This window comes from Atractosteus spatula, chromosome 8 (genome assembly GCF_055471065.1).
Source record: "Atractosteus spatula isolate fAtrSpa1 chromosome 8, fAtrSpa1.hap1, whole genome shotgun sequence".
NCBI classification, from domain to species: domain Eukaryota; kingdom Metazoa; phylum Chordata; class Actinopteri; order Semionotiformes; family Lepisosteidae; genus Atractosteus; species Atractosteus spatula.
The window spans coordinates 9,404,601-9,424,907 of NC_142713.1; the positions used below are offsets into that span (position 1 = coordinate 9,404,601).

At 41.4% G+C, this 20,307-nt stretch overlaps 2 protein-coding genes across 2 annotated transcripts in view; one reads left to right on the forward strand and one right to left on the reverse strand.

The window, feature by feature from the left end:
* The window catches only part of LOC148829168 (voltage-dependent calcium channel subunit alpha-2/delta-4-like), a 205,026-nt gene that overhangs the window by 84,978 nt on the left and 99,741 nt on the right, over nucleotides 1–20,307 (reverse strand). The gene's annotated exons all lie outside the window — the stretch shown is intronic.
* lrtm2a (leucine rich repeat transmembrane protein 2a) lies at nucleotides 1,454–19,958 on the forward strand. The gene is made up of 4 exons (XM_088923115.1): nucleotides 1,454–2,004; nucleotides 6,805–7,019; nucleotides 16,310–16,900; nucleotides 19,323–19,958. Exons 2-4 carry the CDS (start codon nucleotides 6,953–6,955, stop codon nucleotides 19,787–19,789), a joined length of 1,125 nt encoding a protein of 374 aa, XP_088779241.1. The 5' UTR covers nucleotides 1,454–2,004; nucleotides 6,805–6,952; the 3' UTR covers nucleotides 19,790–19,958.

Below are 20,307 nucleotides of genomic sequence, written 5' to 3' on the forward strand. Positions count from 1 at the left end.
CTAACAGATGAATTAGATGTTACTGTAGAGCCAGACAGTAAGAATATTCCAACAGAAAATGTTTTGTAATTTTAAGCCTTCGATGTCAGCAGTAAGTGAAGCACATTTTCCTGCATACACACAGCTCTGCTTAATGCAGACAAATGCTTTAAAATTACTGCACACAAGACAACATCCACATCATTTACATCTACCAAAGTATACCAGCACACCCTCTGCTGCAGGAATTGATCTAGACAGCTCTACACAGCTGATTTGAGTCTTCACCGTACTAACACACTGTTTTACATTAATACTATGACCATTGTCTATGACCATTGTTCAGGCAGCTGGAAACTCGCTCAAGCTTCTATTCTGGTGCAGGAAAAGACTAGTGGGGTGCAGACCCTAATGAGTTTGCATTTGACGACATCATCATGACTCGGAGACTTTGCATTTAGCAAAGATAACCAGATAACCAAATTGCACAGATCTGTGGCTGCTTGACCTCAAAGCAACACAGTGAGCTGTGCTGAGAAGAAATTCCAGTTCTGGGTCCAGTCTAAACTGCATTCTCGTCGGCAGCTGGTACCATCTACTGAAGACACACCTGCTTTTCAGACAGCAAACAGCTGTTTTTTCAAAGTTAAAATGAAAAAGAAAAATGACATCCTCTATTGGGATAAAACGTTCACAGGCAGCCCTCGACTACCCTGATTATTGTCTTTCTCTCAATACAGGTGATGCATGCACATGTGACACGTTGATTCAAATACATCAGCATTTCAAGTACTCTGTAACTTCAACATTTAACTGTGATTGGAGGCTGCTTATGACGTACAAGTTCGTTTGGGAAAATGCTGTGGAAGGCAGACTAATCCCTGTGCTATACCACAGATTATGTTCTCTCCAGGACACAGAGCTTCATCCACCTCATTCTGTAGCACAGCAGCACCATGCCAAACCTGTATCGTCTGGTAATGCTATTGCTGTACTGTCAAAAATACTCTCTGTACACTCTATGCTAACATTCTGCCTGACTTGCAACCAGCTCATTTTAGCACACAAATTGTAGGTTTAATCATGAATATGTTACCAGTCGCATACTGTTGGGGGGGCAGGCAGAATTAAATCCTTGACTGAATGAGCAGTCTTTTGTTCCTAACAATCCTCACAAAGTCTTGAAATCTGTCCCCTTGCCTCAATCACAATTCTGTTGTTTTTTTTCTTCATTCCAACACAAATTCGACTCTAACAGCTGATCATGCCTCCCCGCCAAACACACACGTGTGCAAAATCCACATGTCACAGAGTAACACGCACGCGGACCCCGCCCAACAGAATTTCAGCGAAGGCCTCTTTCACATTGTACTGTCATTCCATGTGAGAAAGAGGGGGAGAGAGAGAGAGAGAGAAAAAAAAGCAAAAGCCAGCCTCTCTGAAAAGAACTGCTCGCCTGCTGGGGTCCTGAGCCGTATCAGCTGATGCTCTCAGTGTAACCAGAGGAGACAGCAGAAACAACAGCGGCACGCTCTAATGTTACTATCTTTAACAAGCCAAGCCACACACACACATACGCACCCACAGAAAACACATAGAAGACGCACGGGGAGACGGGAGACACACATACTCTCACACACATACGGACACACAGACACAGGCACCGGACACACATGCTTGCTTGCACATTGAATACAGAATCACGCACATGACAGTGGCTTGCAACAGACACTGGGCATCAAGAAGGCATTTCAGTGGCAGGCTCCCCAGGGCTCAAAGCTTGGATACTAGGACCAGCTATTCCAGAGAAGACCCTTTTCTTCATCAATTCGGCTTCAGCACAGACAGTTCGGAGGATTAACAAACTGCAATGACTTGATTTTTTCAAAGCTGGAGTCTTCTGTTATACATACAGAACTGAGAGGATTAAATGATCATTTCTTCCCTTATTCATTAAGACCCTGATGTTTTTTAACAAGGAAAAATAAAGTCTCCCAGTTCTGGTGACAAAATTAATGGGATACGGTGAGTGTTTTATTTTTTTGCTTGTTTGTGGATGCCTGAATGAGGGAATAATATCCAAACTGATTTGTATGGCAGTCTCAGACATTGCAACAGTGCTGTACTAGTCTGCTTAGCACTTAAGCACGAGTCGTGTAGAGGTTAACACATAACGAAATCTGAAATAAAAGGCTCCAGGTAACCTCCAATAAAGTGTGGTAATCAGGATTATTTTTTAATGTCACGGTAATAAAATCAAGGATCTGTCTCTGGATTTTGTTGAAAGCTAACAGTACATTAATCAGTCTGTCTGCTTGTCATCAGTGGCAGTCCTGGAAATTGAATTATGAAGATTAATGGTTTTTAGTCCTTGGTAATCAGCTAAACTAAGGCTGGATCTGTGTGAAAATGCATTTCTATCAGTATTGAATGGTAGATTTGTGCAGTGGTGTGTGCTTCTATTTTCTGCTGTAATGAGACATATGAACAAGTACTGTGAATGAGCATCACTGACAATAAGTGTGTACTGATGTATGGGCATCTGTGACTGCTCAAAGAGAAGCAGCTGTCCTGCTGTCGACACTTTTAATAATTGAGAATTGCTATGAATATTGATAGGAAAAATATAATCTTCATTTATATTCAGGCTAGAAAGCCCTTGAGTGCATGTCATTTGTAACTTCAGTGTATAAGAATATGACTGTTACGTAATAATTTTATATTAAAAGCATCATTACAAGTAGAGTTCTGTTCAAGGTGAATTGTATGAAATACATAACTGTTGCACATATCGCCTCCAAAGCAAGACAGAATGCTACATGAGGAGCATCAATTATTTATTAAAACAAGCTCAAAGCTTTTGTTCTTACCATCTCTTTGTTCCTCATTGTGGTTTGTAATTCAATAACTTTTCAAAATAATTTCCTCCCGAGTCTGGCTCATGCAAACAGTTTGACACTTGATCTAACTGGCATTTGACTCACTGCATATCATTTACTGTATAAAAATACACAAAAAAGCCAACAAAAGAATACATGAAAATATAAAAAAAATAAATGAATAAATATATTATATGACATTCTTGAATTACAGAAAGGTCTCTTGCTTGTAAGTGTGGGCTGAACTTCATACTGCAGATAACAAATGGTGCCTTTTTTGGAATTAAAGTACAAGCCTCAGTACAGTGTATTAAAAAAATGGTGTTCTTCCAATCAAGCACAGCACAATCTCTGCCTAAATGCATGCATGTATGTGCTTTTCAGTGCAGAGCCATCCACAAATACGTGGTTGCTATTCACGTGTTAAATGCGTGTGAAAACAGGAATAGCTGAAGGAATGACATCTGTAACAAAAAAGAAATATCTTTGCATAGCAAGCAGTGAAAGGTGCAATTATCCTGAACCTTGCACACACTGCTTCTGTGCATGTACGTTATTTAATCACATCAAACATGTATGAGTATAAATATTCTGCATTGATGTGTTAGGATCTTTAAGATAAGCAGCTACTGTATATCACCCTGCAAATCCTTTAACAAATATTAGGATGGACTATCAATAATAAGTAACAGTCTTATCAGATTTGTATTAAATCAACAGACAACATATGGCTCTACATGTTATATGTATACTATTGTATTGTAATTGTATATGTATACAGAGTGTAAAGTGCAGTTTTGTTCAATGCTGTGGTTTCTTTGGTTTTTGTGATTGCATGGAGTGTGGATTACAGCACAGCACTGCACTCTTTAAGATATCTGTTCCTTTGCTTTCTTGTGCAGGTGTGTCACGCCTTTATGACGTAGGCAGTACTGTGTGCTCTATATTCATATGACATAAACAAACCACTGCTCAGGAGCAGTTTCAGTACCATTTTTATCAGCTTATCAATTTTTAAAATGTAATATGCAGTATACAGTACGTATTTATTTTGGTGCATGCATGTTTAAATCAAAGAAAGTGTTTTTCACTTCTGTCAGAGTATGGCACAGTATGCTCATCATTTTGAATAATCTATGCATGTTACAAGTAACTGTCCAATCATATTGCATTTGTTGCATACTGCAACAATGAATGGAAGCCCTTTACTGTCTCTTTTTATAAGAGTTGTTCAACACGGTGCTTTATGGCCTAATGATTTAACAGAACATTTCAAAGTGCCTATGCCTGAAATCGTGCTAGATTTACATGAGTAGAAAAAAAGAACATTTTCAAATCAGAAGAGTGAAAAAAACATTGTATCCACCTTTTTGCTTGCCTTCAAGAGTCTAAGTAGAGAACAAAGCCTTTGAGGATTTTTTTAAGGATAAGCATGACTGGTTTATAAACAAAAGTAAGATTGCAGCACACATTCAAATTTTTCTGAATGCAACAGAGTGGCTGTCATGTTTCCTGCTTGAAATATCCAGTTGCAAGGTCATAGGCTTTAAGAGGTCATGGTGCAACAGCATTTGGACTACACATCTCAGATACTGGCTTGTGGAGAAGATCCAAAAAAGTCTTAATGATCTAACAGAGGATAAATATACAAAGCTCTGGATCACAAAATGTGCAAAACTAATTAATCACCACTTTAAAAGCTCATTTAGATGGTCTATGGGTAGCATGACTGCGGATGCTGGCAAACAAGTAGGAGCAACAAGAAGATACTTCAGAAAAGAGCTTTGGAGATTCAGTGAAAACGATTTTAGGTGGACATGATGCTTCCAACCTTAAGTAGGTACTCACAAAAAAGGATGCCATATACGGATGGCCCCATCAGGAATGGGAAAGGGATAAGCACTAATGCCCAATACCAGAGAACAATGTATACTCGTTTTCTGTTGACCAGCAAGTGCAGTATAAATAGACTGTTTCCATGCAACATAATACTGCATGGATTATTGAAAAATAATCCACTTAGTGTAACCCTCTGCCCTGATCCCCTCTCAGTTTCCTGCATTTCCAGGTCCAGGGGTGAAGGTTTGTTGTTCATTTAAAGCGATCACATCACGTGAAGTGTTACAGATCGAAACTCACCAAGATTGTAGGGGGACTCAATGATGGCTTAAGAGTCACCATAGAGTAAAGGAAAAACTGTTAATGAAGGCAAAATTTGCATCGTAGATATGATTTAGCAACCATGCTGTCTGCTCTCAAATCAATGTCTAGGGAGATTTTGTGAAGAGCACTCTGTTTTCCCATCAAGAGGTCTTTCAGTTAGTTTTGTTGATCCCAAATTCTTTAGACATTTTGATGTGAACCCATGGATCTGTATTACGTAGGGTGGTATGCAGACCACAGTCCAAAGCACTGGGTAAAGGCAGAAATTTAACAAGCCCATCAGAAACTTTACAGAACTTTAAGGGCTTTAAAGGGGATTTACAGAAACTGTAAGGGGTTTCTGACTATTTCCCTAACACCTCAAGCCTGCAAAGTAAGCAAATGTTTTTGTTCCCAATCCAAAAACTTCTTAATCTTCAGTGGCTGACTCTCAGAATGACTAGATGATGCTGGTTATCTTCATGAATGAGCTCTGAGAAGCTCTGAATACCAGGATAGAGTTTGAAAAAGCAGAAAGGTTAACACTGTACAAAACCAGGTTATTTACTGTAGGTGTTTATGGTCTATCCATAAAAAAGCAAAGTCTGGAGACATCTGTCACAGATCTGAACATATTGCCAGTTTCTTACATTGGCAGTCGCAGTAGTGAGAAGGTGCAAACTGAATCTTATTCAGAACTGAAAACATATGAAAGCTCAAAAACTGAATAAAAACAGCCATTTTTGTGACATGTTTAAAGATCAGGCTGTGTATACTTCAGCTGCACTGAAAGGAGAACCAGCATCTTAAAGCAAAAGGAAATAGGTCAGATTACCCTTACAAATCACTGAGGTGCTTGGCTACCCTTCATAAAACAGGACATTGCATGGCAGGTGCTCTCTGGCAACAATAAATCTGACTTACTTGTTTGGCAGTGGGGGATCAGGAATAAGCCTGCTCAACTGCAGTTTGCTTCTGTACTCGACACTTAAAATTCCTTCGACTGCTCCCCCCCCCCCCCCAACTACCGCAAACCACTGAGTTCCATGAACACCTCCATTCTCAGCTCTCATTATTTTCTTCTGCCTAATAAGCATGTCCCCAGTCCCCATTAAAAAAGCACCATTGCTTTCATGGAATAGTAACATATCATATAATTAAACTCTCAGACAATGCTGAAATAATACCCCCTAAATAACTGCATTCTTGGACTCAGGGAACTGTTACCATATATCGCAAACCGAGCAGTACAAAACTCTGCTCTCCCCTTCCCCCAAGTGCTGTCGAGAACAACACTGCAGGCCCAGAGCTCCTGTGTTGCCACTCTCAACAAACAAATCTCATCACAGCTTTTGTAAAACAGACAGCGGGGTATCTGCCTCAAAGGGGCCTGTGTAAATATTTTTCGCAAACTGCTAACACCCGTACTGATACATTATTTATGCCGTTTAAAACGCTGAAGGGGTATTTTTGCGCCATTGTTCCAAGTCATCCCATAGTTATCCTTAATTATCCTCAGTCTGTACAGCCCGCCTCAGTCGCCCTGTGTGCGTGTCTGTCTGTGTGGCTGTGGGTGTCTGCTTGTGTGTCAATTTAATCATTTCCTCCGGAGGTGGTGAGGAAGGCATGATCAGAATTAGATATCAAGCTACGCACAGCATTACTGTATATATTGAGGCCTGTCTGCAGAAAAAAAAAATTAAACACATCTGCTGAAGTTGAGAACACCGAACAACTAGCTTCTTGTGATGATTGTTTAAAATCTGAACGATCCAGAACAATCTGTTGTTGTTTTTTTTTCCAGGACTGTTCCGGGACTAAAGATCATTTGACTTTTACGGAGCCATCCACAAAGGCGCTCTCACCTTGTCTCCTGTGGCGGCAGCAGTGTGGTCATGCCACACTGATGTGAGGCCTGCGGTTGAAGAACATCATAGCAATAGTGATCTGACATGGGGCACCAAGCTGGGCCCTTTCAGCTACAGCAGGGAAAACCTGCGCAAACTCTGAGCACCCCTGGTGAGTACCGAGGAGTGGTTGCTGTTACTCTTTCCTGCCCTCTATCTCAGAGTAAATCATCTCAGAGATTTGAATGCACAAGATAAATAGAACCCCTTAAGGAACAAGACAAAGCACCAGAGACTTTAAACCGACATGCCTCATCACTGAAGGAGTGCCAAAACTCTGAGATTACTCTATTAATGCAGTGAAAGTTGACAAATCTATTCTTCTGTCTTTGATGTCAGTGAAGAGCTTTTTTATTCTGTGGTACTGATGACTGCATATTTCTGCTGTATATTCTAAAGATGATATGCTATTCGAGGACTTTCAAAGTATGTCTTTAGGAAATATAATAAAAATCAAGTTCATTAGTCAAGGAAGCTGGAATTTTTTTTCTCTTCAACCACACCCACTCTGAAACCATTCCCTGCTTGGACAGATCGTGACAACTTTTTTTTTTCACTGTCAGATAACGTAAGAAAGTGATTGCTAATCACCAACACATATTTGACTCCTAGCACTTATTCTTACAAATATCAATGACATTCTATCTCATCAAGAGGACAGATCTCACGAATGGACACTTGGTGAAGAGGAAACCACCTGCAGACTAGATCTTTAAAAAACATATCATCTTGTTTCTTAACACGATGCTTTCTTAAAAACAGCAATAATATACACATGCATACAGTATGTGATGAGTCTTCCCCAGAGAGTTTGTATTCTGGGCAACAGAAATTGTGTTGTACTTTTCTACTTGATGAGACTAAGCACAAATGAGTTCTTGTGAGAGAGCTCAGATTTAAAAATAGTGCTTCACATTTGTACATTTTCAGTAGTAAGTACCCTCTTTGATTAATATTACAGCAGACAGGTTAATGCATCTGTAATCTTTTTCTGTTGGCTTGCATTAGGATAAACAGAGTTTGTGGTTCAGGGAATAAAGTATTGTACCAGAGATTCCCCAGTAATGAGTATATATTTGGAGTTGAGTCTGCTAATGTTACACAGAACATACTAAACTAAGAGTGGTCTTGTTGGTGATTTTACTTGTTTAAATAAGGTCACTGCTGTATTAGTGATGGTGGGAGTGTTACAGAGGATATTATTACAAGTTTCACAATGATCTGTCATGAAAAGGGTTTTTAAAAATGAAGTCTGATAGGGTTTTTTCCCACTTTTTTTTAAATCTGAACTTTTTCTTAGCTTCAAAAAAGCAGGGCCCTATCTGGTAACAGCTACCATAGCTACGGCTCTGTTTGCAGTGATTGCATGGTGATGGAGAGATGGAGTCGACTCTTGAGTGGGATAAATATGAGTGAGAAGCATCTGAGCCCACAGCTCCACTCAGAAAGAGAGTGTTTTTAGCAGTTAAAAAAAATAAAAATCTCCAGGGCCTCCACTCTGTAGCCTGTCATGCAGTAAGAGTGCTCTTCTGTGGGAAGTTTCATTGCACCCCACTACTCACACACCCCATCAGGAAACTCCCTCAGTTGTCAACCACATGTGCATTCCAGCTGCTCTCTGAGCTGAGTCACAATTTGTCAGCCATAGAAGTTTTACAGTGCCTAGATTTTTCTAACTCCACCAGCATTATTGGACCACAGTCTTCCACCTCTCTCACAAATACACTCTTCTGTAAGATCCCAAGTGAAACTTTCTTATTATTTGTACAGAAATACTGCCTGTGACTATGGCAGTGGAAAATAATAAATGTTAAATAAGGTTAAACAAAGACGGTGACTCGGGCAAACAAAAGATTCTACCAGAGATTTCCTAGCAGTATATTTACTGTACATTGCAAGTTGAGGTGAAAAAAAAAATGTTTAATTTTTTTAAAGTAGATCAGATTGGGGGGGGGGGGCGGCACTGCAGTGCAGTGGTTAGCATTGCTGCCACACAGCACTGGGACCCTGGATTCAATTCCAGACCTAGAGTGCTATCTGGCCAGCAGCCATATCACTCTGCAACTCACAACTGGTAACCCACTGGAGCTAAGCAGGTGTGAGCCTGGTCAGTACCTGGATGGGAGAAATCCTGGGAAAAACTAAGGTTTCTGCTGGAAGAGGTGTTAGTGGAGCCAGCAGTCAATGTGGGTCCTAATGCCCCAGTATAGTGACGGGGACACTATACTGTAAACAGGCGCCATCCTTTGGATGAGACATAAAACCGAGGTCCTGACTCTCTGTGGTCATTAAAAATCCCAGGGCATCTCTCGAAAAGAGTAGGGGTGTAACCCCGGCATTCTGACCAAATTTCCCATTGGTCCTTACCAATCATGGCCTCCTAATAATCCCCATCTATGAATTGGCTTCATTACTCTGCTCTCCTCCCCACTGATAGCTGATGTGTGGTGAGCGTACTGGTGTACTATGGATGCCGTTGCATAATCCAGGTGGGGCTGCACATTGGTGGTGGTGGAGGGGAGTCCCCATTACCTGTAAAGCGCTTTGAGTGGAGTGTCCAGAAAAGTGCTATATAAGTGTAAGCAATTATTATAATTATTAATCTGTATAAAGTTTGTATCTTCTCCCTGTGTTTGCGTTGGTTTCCTCTAGGTGCTCTGGTTTGCTCCTACAGTCCAAAACATACTGGTATGAAAACTGACCCTGGTGTGAATGTGTCCATGTCTGTGTTTGTGTGCCCTATAAGGGACAGTCCTGTCCTGTCCAGTGTGTACCCTGCCCTGCACCTATTGCTTGCTGGGATAGGTTCTGGCTCTCCTGAATTGGAAGAAGCAGTTAGAAACTGGATGGATATGTTGGGAAGTGGGGCTAATCAAAAACGTAAGGCCTAATTAAAAAAGTGTTTTAGTCAGTGGCTGTCAAGATGCTTGTCCAGTGAAGAGTTCAGGCTGAGGCCTGTAGGCCAAAATTATTCGTCTGAGACTATTCGTCATGCAGGGGAAAATTATCTTGCTAAGCACCACTGAGGTGTTTTGTGCTTCAGTTGGATTGCAATGCAGTTGTGACCCCTGTCACTTGCCTGGTGCCTGTAAGCTAGCTGAATTGTCAAGGAGACATGCTCCAATGCTCCAATCCAAGCCAGTTCTTCTCTGTGAACAGTGACATGTACATTACAGTACATGAGAAAATAGCAAATGGCTCTGATATTACAATACATGGAGACAGCACATGCGACCCTCATTTCACAGTTGTACAGTAGAGCAGGCCAAAAAAAAAAGGTGAATTAATTTGATATATATATTCCAAATAATTGATGATTGACTGTATTGTCAGTCTTTGAAACCCTACTGCAAAACAATCTTTAATGATTGTCAGTTTAGAAATATCAAGGCCTGTCTGCGTGGAGTTTGTATGTTCTCCCTGTGTTCACGTGGGTTTGCTCTGGGTGCTCCACTGTCATACTACAGTCCAAAGATGTACGGCACTGCACAACACTCTTGATTTACATCGAAAGCAGTTACACAGTCCCACAGAGAGCAAAGCACCCCTTCCTACAGTATATGCCTATCCTCCAAAATAAATGAAAAACCGGCAAGCAGCAATCCTCTTATCTCTCTTGTTTCATTATAATGCTGCTTGGAAACTTCAAATCATCCAAAAACACTGGCAGTTAACTGGTAGGGTAATTGGCTTCTGTACAAATTGGCCCTGGTGTGTGTGCGTGGCTGTGTCAGTGTGTACCCAGTGATGGACTGGCATCCCACCTACAGTGTATCCTGTCTTGTGCCCATTGTTTTGTGGGATAGGCTCCGGGCCACTGTCAGCCTGAATTGGATAAGCAGTTATTGAAAGTGATAATGTGATGATGAAATAGCGAGGCATTTTCAATAGACTGCTCTGTCAGACTTTAAAAGGAAGCCAAAGTAAATCAAGAAATGGTCTTGAAAAAGTGATAAAATGACACTGCCTCATCTGCCATATTCCACATCCCCTTCAAACTCGTGCCACTACCTGACAAGACCTTGGATGCAGACTAGTGTACGTCTTTGATATCTTCATCAAGTACAGGTATATTTCACTAGGAATGACAAACACCGAAGAATAAAGCATCATGGAGCAAGATTGTGGCTTGGCTGCCACAGACCTGCTTGGCTGAGGGCTGGCCCTACCCGCCACAGGACAAGGAGGTGGAGATGGGGTGGAGGTGGGATGCAAGAGACGTGCGAGAGAGAGAGAGAGAGAGAGAGAGGGATCTTGTAGGTGTTTATAGCATTTGGGAGAGGAATGGATTTTCAGGAGCGATTGCTAATTACTGACAGCTGGGTCCTGTTGAGCTTAGTTGGTGTCATCCCTCACGAACTTTTGTTATAAACTCCACTTAAAAGACAGAGGCCAGCCACTGTGAGGTTATAAATAATGTATGCTGTTTACCACATTAATAATTAAAAAAAAGAGAGATACATTTCCATAAATTAGTGCTCTTTAATCTGAGTGCTGGTGCTCAAGTGACTTATTTCTGGGTGTTTCAGTCTAATCTATTTTAATCTTCTTTCTCACTTGCCTCCCCCAGAAAGCACATGCACACACACAAACAGTTCCTCCAGCCACTGCTTGTGATTTATTCTACTTTTTAAAGCTGACGTGATTTCCACACCACATATAACGTCGCTGGTGAAAAAGCTTTGAACAAAGTCTGGGCAGGCAGGTGATGAAGGCTGCCAAGGAAAACCATTTTGAAGATTTCAATCTGACAATGGAGATTGCTGATGACTTAATGTGTTTTTGTTGTTTTAGTCGTGGCATTATTTACTTTATTGGGGGATTAAATTACTAGATGTATACTAAATAATCTCCACCTCGTAACTGAGAATGGTTGAGATGATCTGCACAATTCCCAATAAACAAGTGTTAGGAGCGCAATCTAATTTTATTTCTCTGAACAAGAAAGAATATATTCACCTAGTGATAAGTTCTTTTGAGTGCCTTTACTTCCTGAAGAGCTCTGTAACGCAATGAATTACTTTACCTGCTGTCTTTTTGTGTCTGCTCTTCTCCTCTGTTAAAAACATCAGACTGCACGACACTCTTGATTAACTTTGAAAGCAATTACACAGTCCCACAGAGAGCAAAATGTACCAGCCTATATGCCTACCCCCAAAATAAATGAAAAACCAGCAAGCAGCAATGCACTTATCTATCTTGTTTCATTACAAAGCTGCATTATACATGGAAACTTCATATCTTCCAAAAACACTGGCATGAAAACCAAGGAGATTACTTTGTTATACAGCAGGACAGGGAAAGCTTCTTCCAAAAGAAGCTGGTAGCCCTTATTTCTTCTGTTGAACGCCACTGACCTCACAGCCTGTTACTGTAGTTCACTCAGTTCACTACAGTTCACAGTAATGTAGTATTGTGTCACCTACTGTATGAAAAAAATTCAGCGAACAATCTAATGGAAAGCCACTTTGACCTGGTTGTGCGTCATTCTTTTTAATTTTTAAAAAAGCATTCCATGATGCGATGTGCTGGCATCGGGCTGCGTTTCGTATGACGGGGTCTTTGAGGAGAAGCAAAGTTGAAGTGTAATGCCATACGAACTGTCTATAATTTCCATTGCTCAAATTACCAGGTGGCGCTGAAGTAACAATGAGTGAAACTTGCTGGCTGGAATTTGAAAGCTAAAGGAGCAGAACCTCTCTTAGTTATTCCATTGCATTGCTAATCAACCATCCTGCAAACCATTCTGAGACACATAATTATTAAGTAGACCAAGAGGGTCTTCTGCAAGGCAGAAAATTTACTGTATAACTGAACACTGGAGATCTAAATTAGCCACAGGAAAAAACACCACATCTGCCAGTTAGAGTACGTCACCTGGAACCTGTCAAATAAGACACTGTTTTTCATTGGAAGCATATATACAGTAGCTGCCCAATACTGCGAATTCAGTATACTTTAGTGTTCAGTATGCAAGTATAAAGAACAACATTGACCTTTATTTTATAAGTTGTGCATATTCATATTTTCTGAATTATTTTATAATTACAAAATAATAAGAAAAAAAAGACACAGGTATAAAACGTTTTAAACTTTGGGCCTAGAAACACAAAGTTTTAGGATTTTGAAAAAAATGAATGGAAAAAGAGATTCTGAAAGAAAATTGTTCTTTTATGTCTGAGTCAATGTATCAGTCTGTAGCTGGAATGAAGCCTGGAGTTCTCCAAAGATATCAGTGTTGAAGTCTTGATTTTAATACAGGAAAAATAAAGAATGGTTAAAATCATCCTCCCAATGGACAATTTTTGGTAAAACTATTTTCAAGATAGTAAAATAATACAAAAAAAAGTTACTGAAGAAATACATTTTTGAAAAACAGAACGAAAGGGGAAGTTTAACAGAGTTTTGCAGAGAGCAGGTTCCCTGTGAAAGGATTCTCAGTTTTGAAAGATGGCATATGGTTTGTGTGTTTGGGTTCTGAACTCCATATGTGGGAGGTTTTGGGTTCAGATCTGGCTTGCACTGCTGTTGTTCCTTGGACAAGGTACTTCATTCAGATTGCTTCGGTAAAAAACACAGCTTGTATAAATGAAAAATAATTCATGTCACTTTGGATAAAACTGACAGTTAAACATAAAAATAATAAAAGATGCGCTTTATGACACTACAGTTACAGTATAGTTACATTATATTTCTGTTGTCCATTAAGGGGTTTGTGTACTCATTGCTGGGTTAATTATTTTATTAGTTAATTATGGGTTAGTTATTTTAAACTGTTTGTCTGTTGATCAGCAAAAAAATGGTTTTATTTGATATTATTTTGGGTGGCATGCCGGGGCAGTGGTTATCATTGCTGCCTCACAGGATTTGGGGTGTCTTTGTGGAGTCTGCATGTTCTCCTCACAGTCATGTGGGCTACCTCAGAGTGCTCCAGTTTCCTCCCCCAATCCAAAGACATACTGGTACTGTAGGTTAATTGGCCTAAATTGTACAGTTGTAAAAACAGGCCGTGGCGTGAGTGTGTGCTTGTGTGTGGTCTGTGATGGACTGGTGTCCTGTCCAGGATGTATCCTGTCTTCCATCCATTGCTTTCTGGGATGGGATCCAGGCCAGGCTGTGACCCTGAATTGGATAAGCGGTTAATGAAAGTGATGGGATGTTAGGTGAGAATATAACAGTAAGAAACTGTAATTGTGTTTTGACAGGCTTGTGCTTCCTTGCAAGCCAGTATGCGATAAAGTGGTCAGAAAATAGATGGGTGAAGAGATTATTTTGTTTTTTTAGCACATTCTAAAAACACCCCAGATATAATTCTTTATCTAACCATCCATTATGAGAAAGCTACATAACCTGAAAAGGGTTGAAGCACATGAGTACCTTTGTTGCAAGCTCAGGATAAAGGTTAGAACTGAGATCTTCTCCTCTGGCCAGGACAGCAAAGTATTACAGGGCCATAGAAATAAGGACAATTTAGAAAAAAAATCATATCTAGCCTAGCATATCTTTTGAAGATGAGAGGAAACCAGGGTACCAAATCAAACCCCAGGTGCCTACTGAGAGATCTGTAAACCCCACACAGACAGACATCTGAAGCTTTAATTAAACTCTGGATCATGAAATGGTGCTCACAGCCACCCCACTATGCAGTCCCCTTCTTTTATAAAAGGTAACTCTGATTTTCTTGGGTGCTCACATAACATCACAACAGAAACATAGATAATAATAAGATAATAATTTATTGCATAAGAGATTCCCCCATCCTGGACCTCCAGCTCCATATAATCAAAGTGTTGTTCCAGAAATCTTTAAAACACCGACCAGTTCAATGACAGCTCATCTCTACCAATGTGAACCCTCATATTTTAAGAATGATATAATCGGAAGAGGTTTAGAACATGTGCTGAATCGGGGGCCCTTGAGAGCCCAGCCAAAGCCCTGCGGTGTAGAGAATCACACAGCAATTGTCATTTCTGCAAACTGGCACTTCATTTCTTCTGCCGATTTCTCCTTTGCACATTGCACTGCATGGGAGGCCCAGGTGGAGGGTGGCTGACCAGTCAGCTCCATTAGAAGCCCACTCATGTGGTGGAGAGCACAGTAATACGTGGTGCTTGCCAAAGCTCCCAGAAACTCTGGCAGCTCTCCGCTACCTCCCCCTCCTCTGTGCTTGACAGTCACGACTCAGACACCCCCAGATCTAGACTACAGGTTGTGATTATTTCATAGTGTGTGCTCACCACTGCATTATTATTATTACTATTATTATTATTATTATTATTACTACTTTTCTTAGTAATTAGTTCTTTTAAAAAAGGAAAACAATACTGTATCTGTGTGGAGTTTGTACAGTATGTTTTCCCTGTGTTCACTTGGGTTTCCTCTGGATGCTCTGACTTCCCCCTACAGTCCAAAGATATACTGGTGGGCTAATCGGCTTCTGCGAGAATTGGCCCTAGTTCGAGTGTGTGTGTGTGTGTCTGTTTCAGTGGTGGACTGGCATCCCATCCAGGGTGTATTCTGCCTGGCTCCTGCTGCTCGCTAGGTTATTCTGGGGCTCCAGTGCAGCCCTGTATTGAATCAAGTGGTTGGAAGACGGATGCATGGAAGTACAAAACTTTAAAATCAGCCAGCTTTTGTGAAATGCTTAGAAATAATCTGACTCTTATTAATAAACATTCTATTATTATGTTATTTCATTAATCGAGATCAGTTCTTGATACTCACTAATATTATGTTATTATATTTTGGTTATAAGGAACAGCTACTTATACAGTTTTGCAACTATATATCTTTAAGTTGTCAAGAAATTAAGGCTGCGAAGAAGAGAAGAATTACTTCTGTTGAAACTTAAACTTGGATCAGTTTAACACTTTTCTCCCGAGTGAGGATCTATGTATAACTTAAGGAGACATGTAGGATCTGAGAATCAGAACTCAGAATCCCAGCTCTAATCCAATGTTTTTACTGGAAATTATATTTTGAATCATTTATGTACTTTAAATATTTCATGTTTAAACAGGCATTGTTACTAGGATACATCGTAAGCCTCCCTTGACAGAAATGTGATCATTTCATTTTTTTATTATAAGATACGCAAACATATACCAAAAGAGACAGAAAATGTCTCCCTATTTATTGCATAAATGCACAAACGTCCTTAGGAATTGCACCTGTATAAGAAATAAATTTAATCCTGTGTCTCTCAGAGTGATGTGAGTCGCTTTACCTTCTTGCTTCCCGGGTAATTAATGCATCAAAGCTTATTATTCTTAATAACACAAACCCATCATTGCTGATTAAGGCTGTGTTTTCAGGAGCTTTCTCTGCCTGTTTCAGTGCAGACAGAGGAAGCTGCGCCACTGTATTCTCATTCCCTTTCTCTACATCGTTCTGTTTGTGCAGTGCTCTTCTGCCTTCTGGGGATTCTTTGTTGCCTAGCAGAGACGGTGTACTGCTGTCCTGCGCCATGCCGCTGTAATAACAGTGAGGTGGACTGCAGCGACAATGGCCTGCTCTCCCTCCCAGCCAACCTGCCTCTCAACACCAAGAGCCTCCTCCTCTTCAACAACAAGCTGAGCGCGCTGCCCCCCGGAGCCTTCTCCAACCTCAGCTCTCTGGAGAGCCTTGACCTGTCCAACAACTTCCTTGACAACTTGCCTCCCGCCCTCTTCAGGGAACTGGGCAACCTGTCGGAGCTTGTGCTGCGCAACAATAGCCTCACTGTGCTGGACAAAGACCTCTTCCAGAGTCTTCCGCGGTTGCGGCAGCTCGACCTGTCCATCAACGGTATCTCCCAGGTGCCCATTGGTCTCTTGGACGAGCTGAGGGAGGTGGTGTGGCTCTCCCTGGCCAACAACCGGCTTCATGCCTTGGAGAGAGCCGCTTTCGAGCCCCTGGTCAGCCTGCAGTTCCTGCAGCTCGGCGGCAACCCCTGGGAGTGTGACTGCAACCTGAGGGACTTCAAGCACTGGATTGAGTGGCTGCTTTACAGAGGTAAGTAGCGGCAACAAGCAAATGAGGAGTGTCCGAACTCCAGTGGATGTGGAGGGGAAGAATCCCCAATAGCAACAAAAACCCCATGTGTCTGAACCTTTGGAACAGCAGGTGTCCCTCCAGTGTCCCTCAAAGTACTGTATTATTTAACATTTGTAATTATTTATTTGTTGGTGAAGGGGCTAGCTACACACACATCATAGATTTAGATCCCAAACCCGTAATTTGTACTGTTTTGCCTGAGGCACTTTATTACCACGACAGATCGTGAAGGGCATGGTGGAACATTTTCTTCCTCTCTTAATTAGCCCCTGATGTTGTACATTAACTCTGCAATCTGTTTTTGAAGGCTGGAAAGCAAATTAAAAAAACAATATCACTAGAAACCCTAGATTGTTGTATGTTAAAAACTGTCAAGGTGCTCCTTTCATTTAGTTTTTCGACAAAAGCTGTTTACACTGCCTGCCAAATTTAGCTCCTGCCCGCAGAGGTGCTGTGACCCTAAAGTGGTTCCAGGCTACTGCTGAAGGACCTTAGTGTGTCATCCTCAGCAACGTGACTGTGTGCTCCCTGGTGCACAAACTGCTTCCACTCTCTCTTGGCCTCTGGTGTTACTGTCAGAGTGTGTTCAGAAATGATAATTGGAGTTGAGGCTGTTCAGCTGTTTTCTTTGAGCATGGACTTGTGTATGTGCATGTGTACGTACATATTCATGCATTCTATTTATAACAGATTTGCATCTTATTTAGGCAGCCTGTGTTTCTCAAATATGGCACTCAGTCTTGAGTCATTCTTGGGACTCAGAACGTTTTGTCTGGGTTTAAACCGTCTTGAAACATTCTGAAAAATGCTGAAAGGCTAGATACCCTGCCAAATTGGATTCTCCTCTATTTTAATTAATTTTCCATTTATTTCCCCTAAACCAATCAGTTAAATCATTTTCAGTTTCAATATACTATTACTTTCACAAAACGTTCTTCAAAAGTAGTGATACCAGTACCTTCAGAAGAGAGAAAGTATGGCTGCACATTTTATACCTACTGTATGGTATGCTTAGTGTACATAACAAAACATAACTTCAGGCATTTTGTACAATAAATACATGCATCATAAGTATATCCTTTTATGCCTGTTTTGGGAATGGCAAGGGTTGATTCAATTTTGGAATCAGGTTACTTCCTTTGTATCCATTATTTTAAACAAGAATATGCCTTGGTCTCCTCTAGTACTTCTGGAGTCCGGTAACTCCACTCTTGGCCTCTCATAGCAGCAGAAATGGATCTGCTTGACCTGTCTCAGTGAGGCTAAACAGTTTTTGGCATTGGTATCCTTTGCGTCTGCCTCCTTTATTGGTATCTGTTGCATCTGCTATCTTTATTGCAAGGTACTTCTGTTGTACTGTAAAGTGTGTTTAGCTTCACTTTAGGTGCCCTTTCATAAAAACACAGACAGGGGTACCACTAATGGCTGAACTCAATTGATTGACAATATCAAGGCAATGTAGAGTTGTGCTCAGACTGTGTTCTGTATGATCTGTTAGAGAAAGATATTTCACAGTTCTTAGCCTTCAGTTCACACTGACTAGCTAAACTTAAGAAAATGATCACCTGGTTTGTCTGCACAACCCCTCATTCAACCATCAATCAATGAACACACTCCTTTAGTCAGAAAAGTCAATTAAGAGCTTTCAGTATCTGTCTGGCTGCAAACTCTCACAAAACCGAAGCCGTCAAGTAATTTCAGAGACAGTATTTCTCCTGAGGTGAGTGATGAAAGGATGATGTGGAAGTCGATTCACCAAATGAACACAAATGATCTTCCAATACCTCTTGTATTCTTACAGAAAGCACAGAGAAGGATACAGGAAAAAAGAAGTAAGAAAATGATTCGATTATTTGGATTGCATGTTTTGGGAGGTAGTTTAAATTAGACTGAGATGAATAACGACTACAATTGAAGACAAGCCATGAGACTGTCTATTGATTAATCAGCACTCTGTAGGAAGAAATGAAAGAAACTGAGTCAGCTGGCAAAGGAGTAAAGGAATTCTTCACACATACCACACACACATATCAGCGAGGAACAAAATTCTAATTGTGTTCCTGGGTCTCTAATCTATTACAGAGGATTAGATAGTTCCCTGGACTGAGCTTTTCAAATCTTTTTTGATTTTGGACAGCTGAGTCAAATCCTGTCATAGTCTCCTCTGGTCATGACTTACTGTAGAATGAGAATTATACTGGTCTTTCCGAAGAACTGCTATTGACACAGTACGTTAAACGAGGTCTTATGCAGGGTATAATATAAATATTAGGTTTTTATTTAACATTATTTTTTCTGTCAACGTATTGAACATTAATAACAACTTCTTAACTTATGCAATCTCTTTGTTTCCTTTGTGTTTCTTCCTTATTGCACCCAGGCGGGAAGATTGATGCCGTGGACTGCACCCTGCCCAAGGACCTGCGAGGTCGTGACATCCGCACTGTCCCGGTTGAAATGTTCAACTACTGCCTGCACCTGGAGGATGAGAATGGCTCCGTGTCAGGGGGGGCTAGCGGTGGTGGTGGGGCCCCATGCAGCAGAGGGGTGGTGCCCATCGCTCAGCCCTCTGAGAGTCTCCCTACCCCGGCTGTGATTCCTATCCCAGAATGTATGCGGCAGCGGTACCGCCCCGTCAGCGTGCGGCGAGCCATCGGCACCGTCATCATCGCCGGGGTGGTGTGCGGGATCGTCTGTATAATGATGGTGGTGGCAGCTGCCTACGGCTGCATCTATGCCTCTCTGATGGCCAAGTACCAGCGGGAGCTGAAGAAGAGGCAGCCGCTCATGGGGGACGGGGATGGAGAAGGTGACCCGGAAGACAAGCAGATTTCCTCAGTGGCTTAGCCAGCAAGAGAAGAGACACAGGGTGGCGGATAGATGGGACGGCGGTGGGGGACAGAGCACCTCAATTGTTTTGGTTTTCTACCATTTTGTCTCTTTCTCCTTCTTTTTTTAACATCCCCGTGGAGGAAAAGAGAGGTTTACTTTTAACCCTCCTCTGCACCCACCTTTGCGCTTTCCGATTTTTTTTTGTTGTTCCTATCTTTTCTCAAGATAGGAGATAAAGAGTTCAGACTCCTCCTCAGTTACTGGCTTGGGTCCAGTCAGGACATGTACAGTACAGTATGAAAGGGCAAAGGAGTCTGTAACTCCAGCGTCAGTGAAATGAAAGCATCTGGCTGCTGCAACAGAAGCCCTGAGACCTGCCGTTCTGCATTCGCTCTTGCTATGCTGTAAATGAGTCCATTCATTTCCGAGGAGTCCTTCTTCTGCGATCAGCCCGCGAGTGAGCGCACAAGCACTTTAATCCGAGGACTTTGGCTCTTTCGCTTCCCTGCTCCTCTTTGGTTTCTACCCTCGGA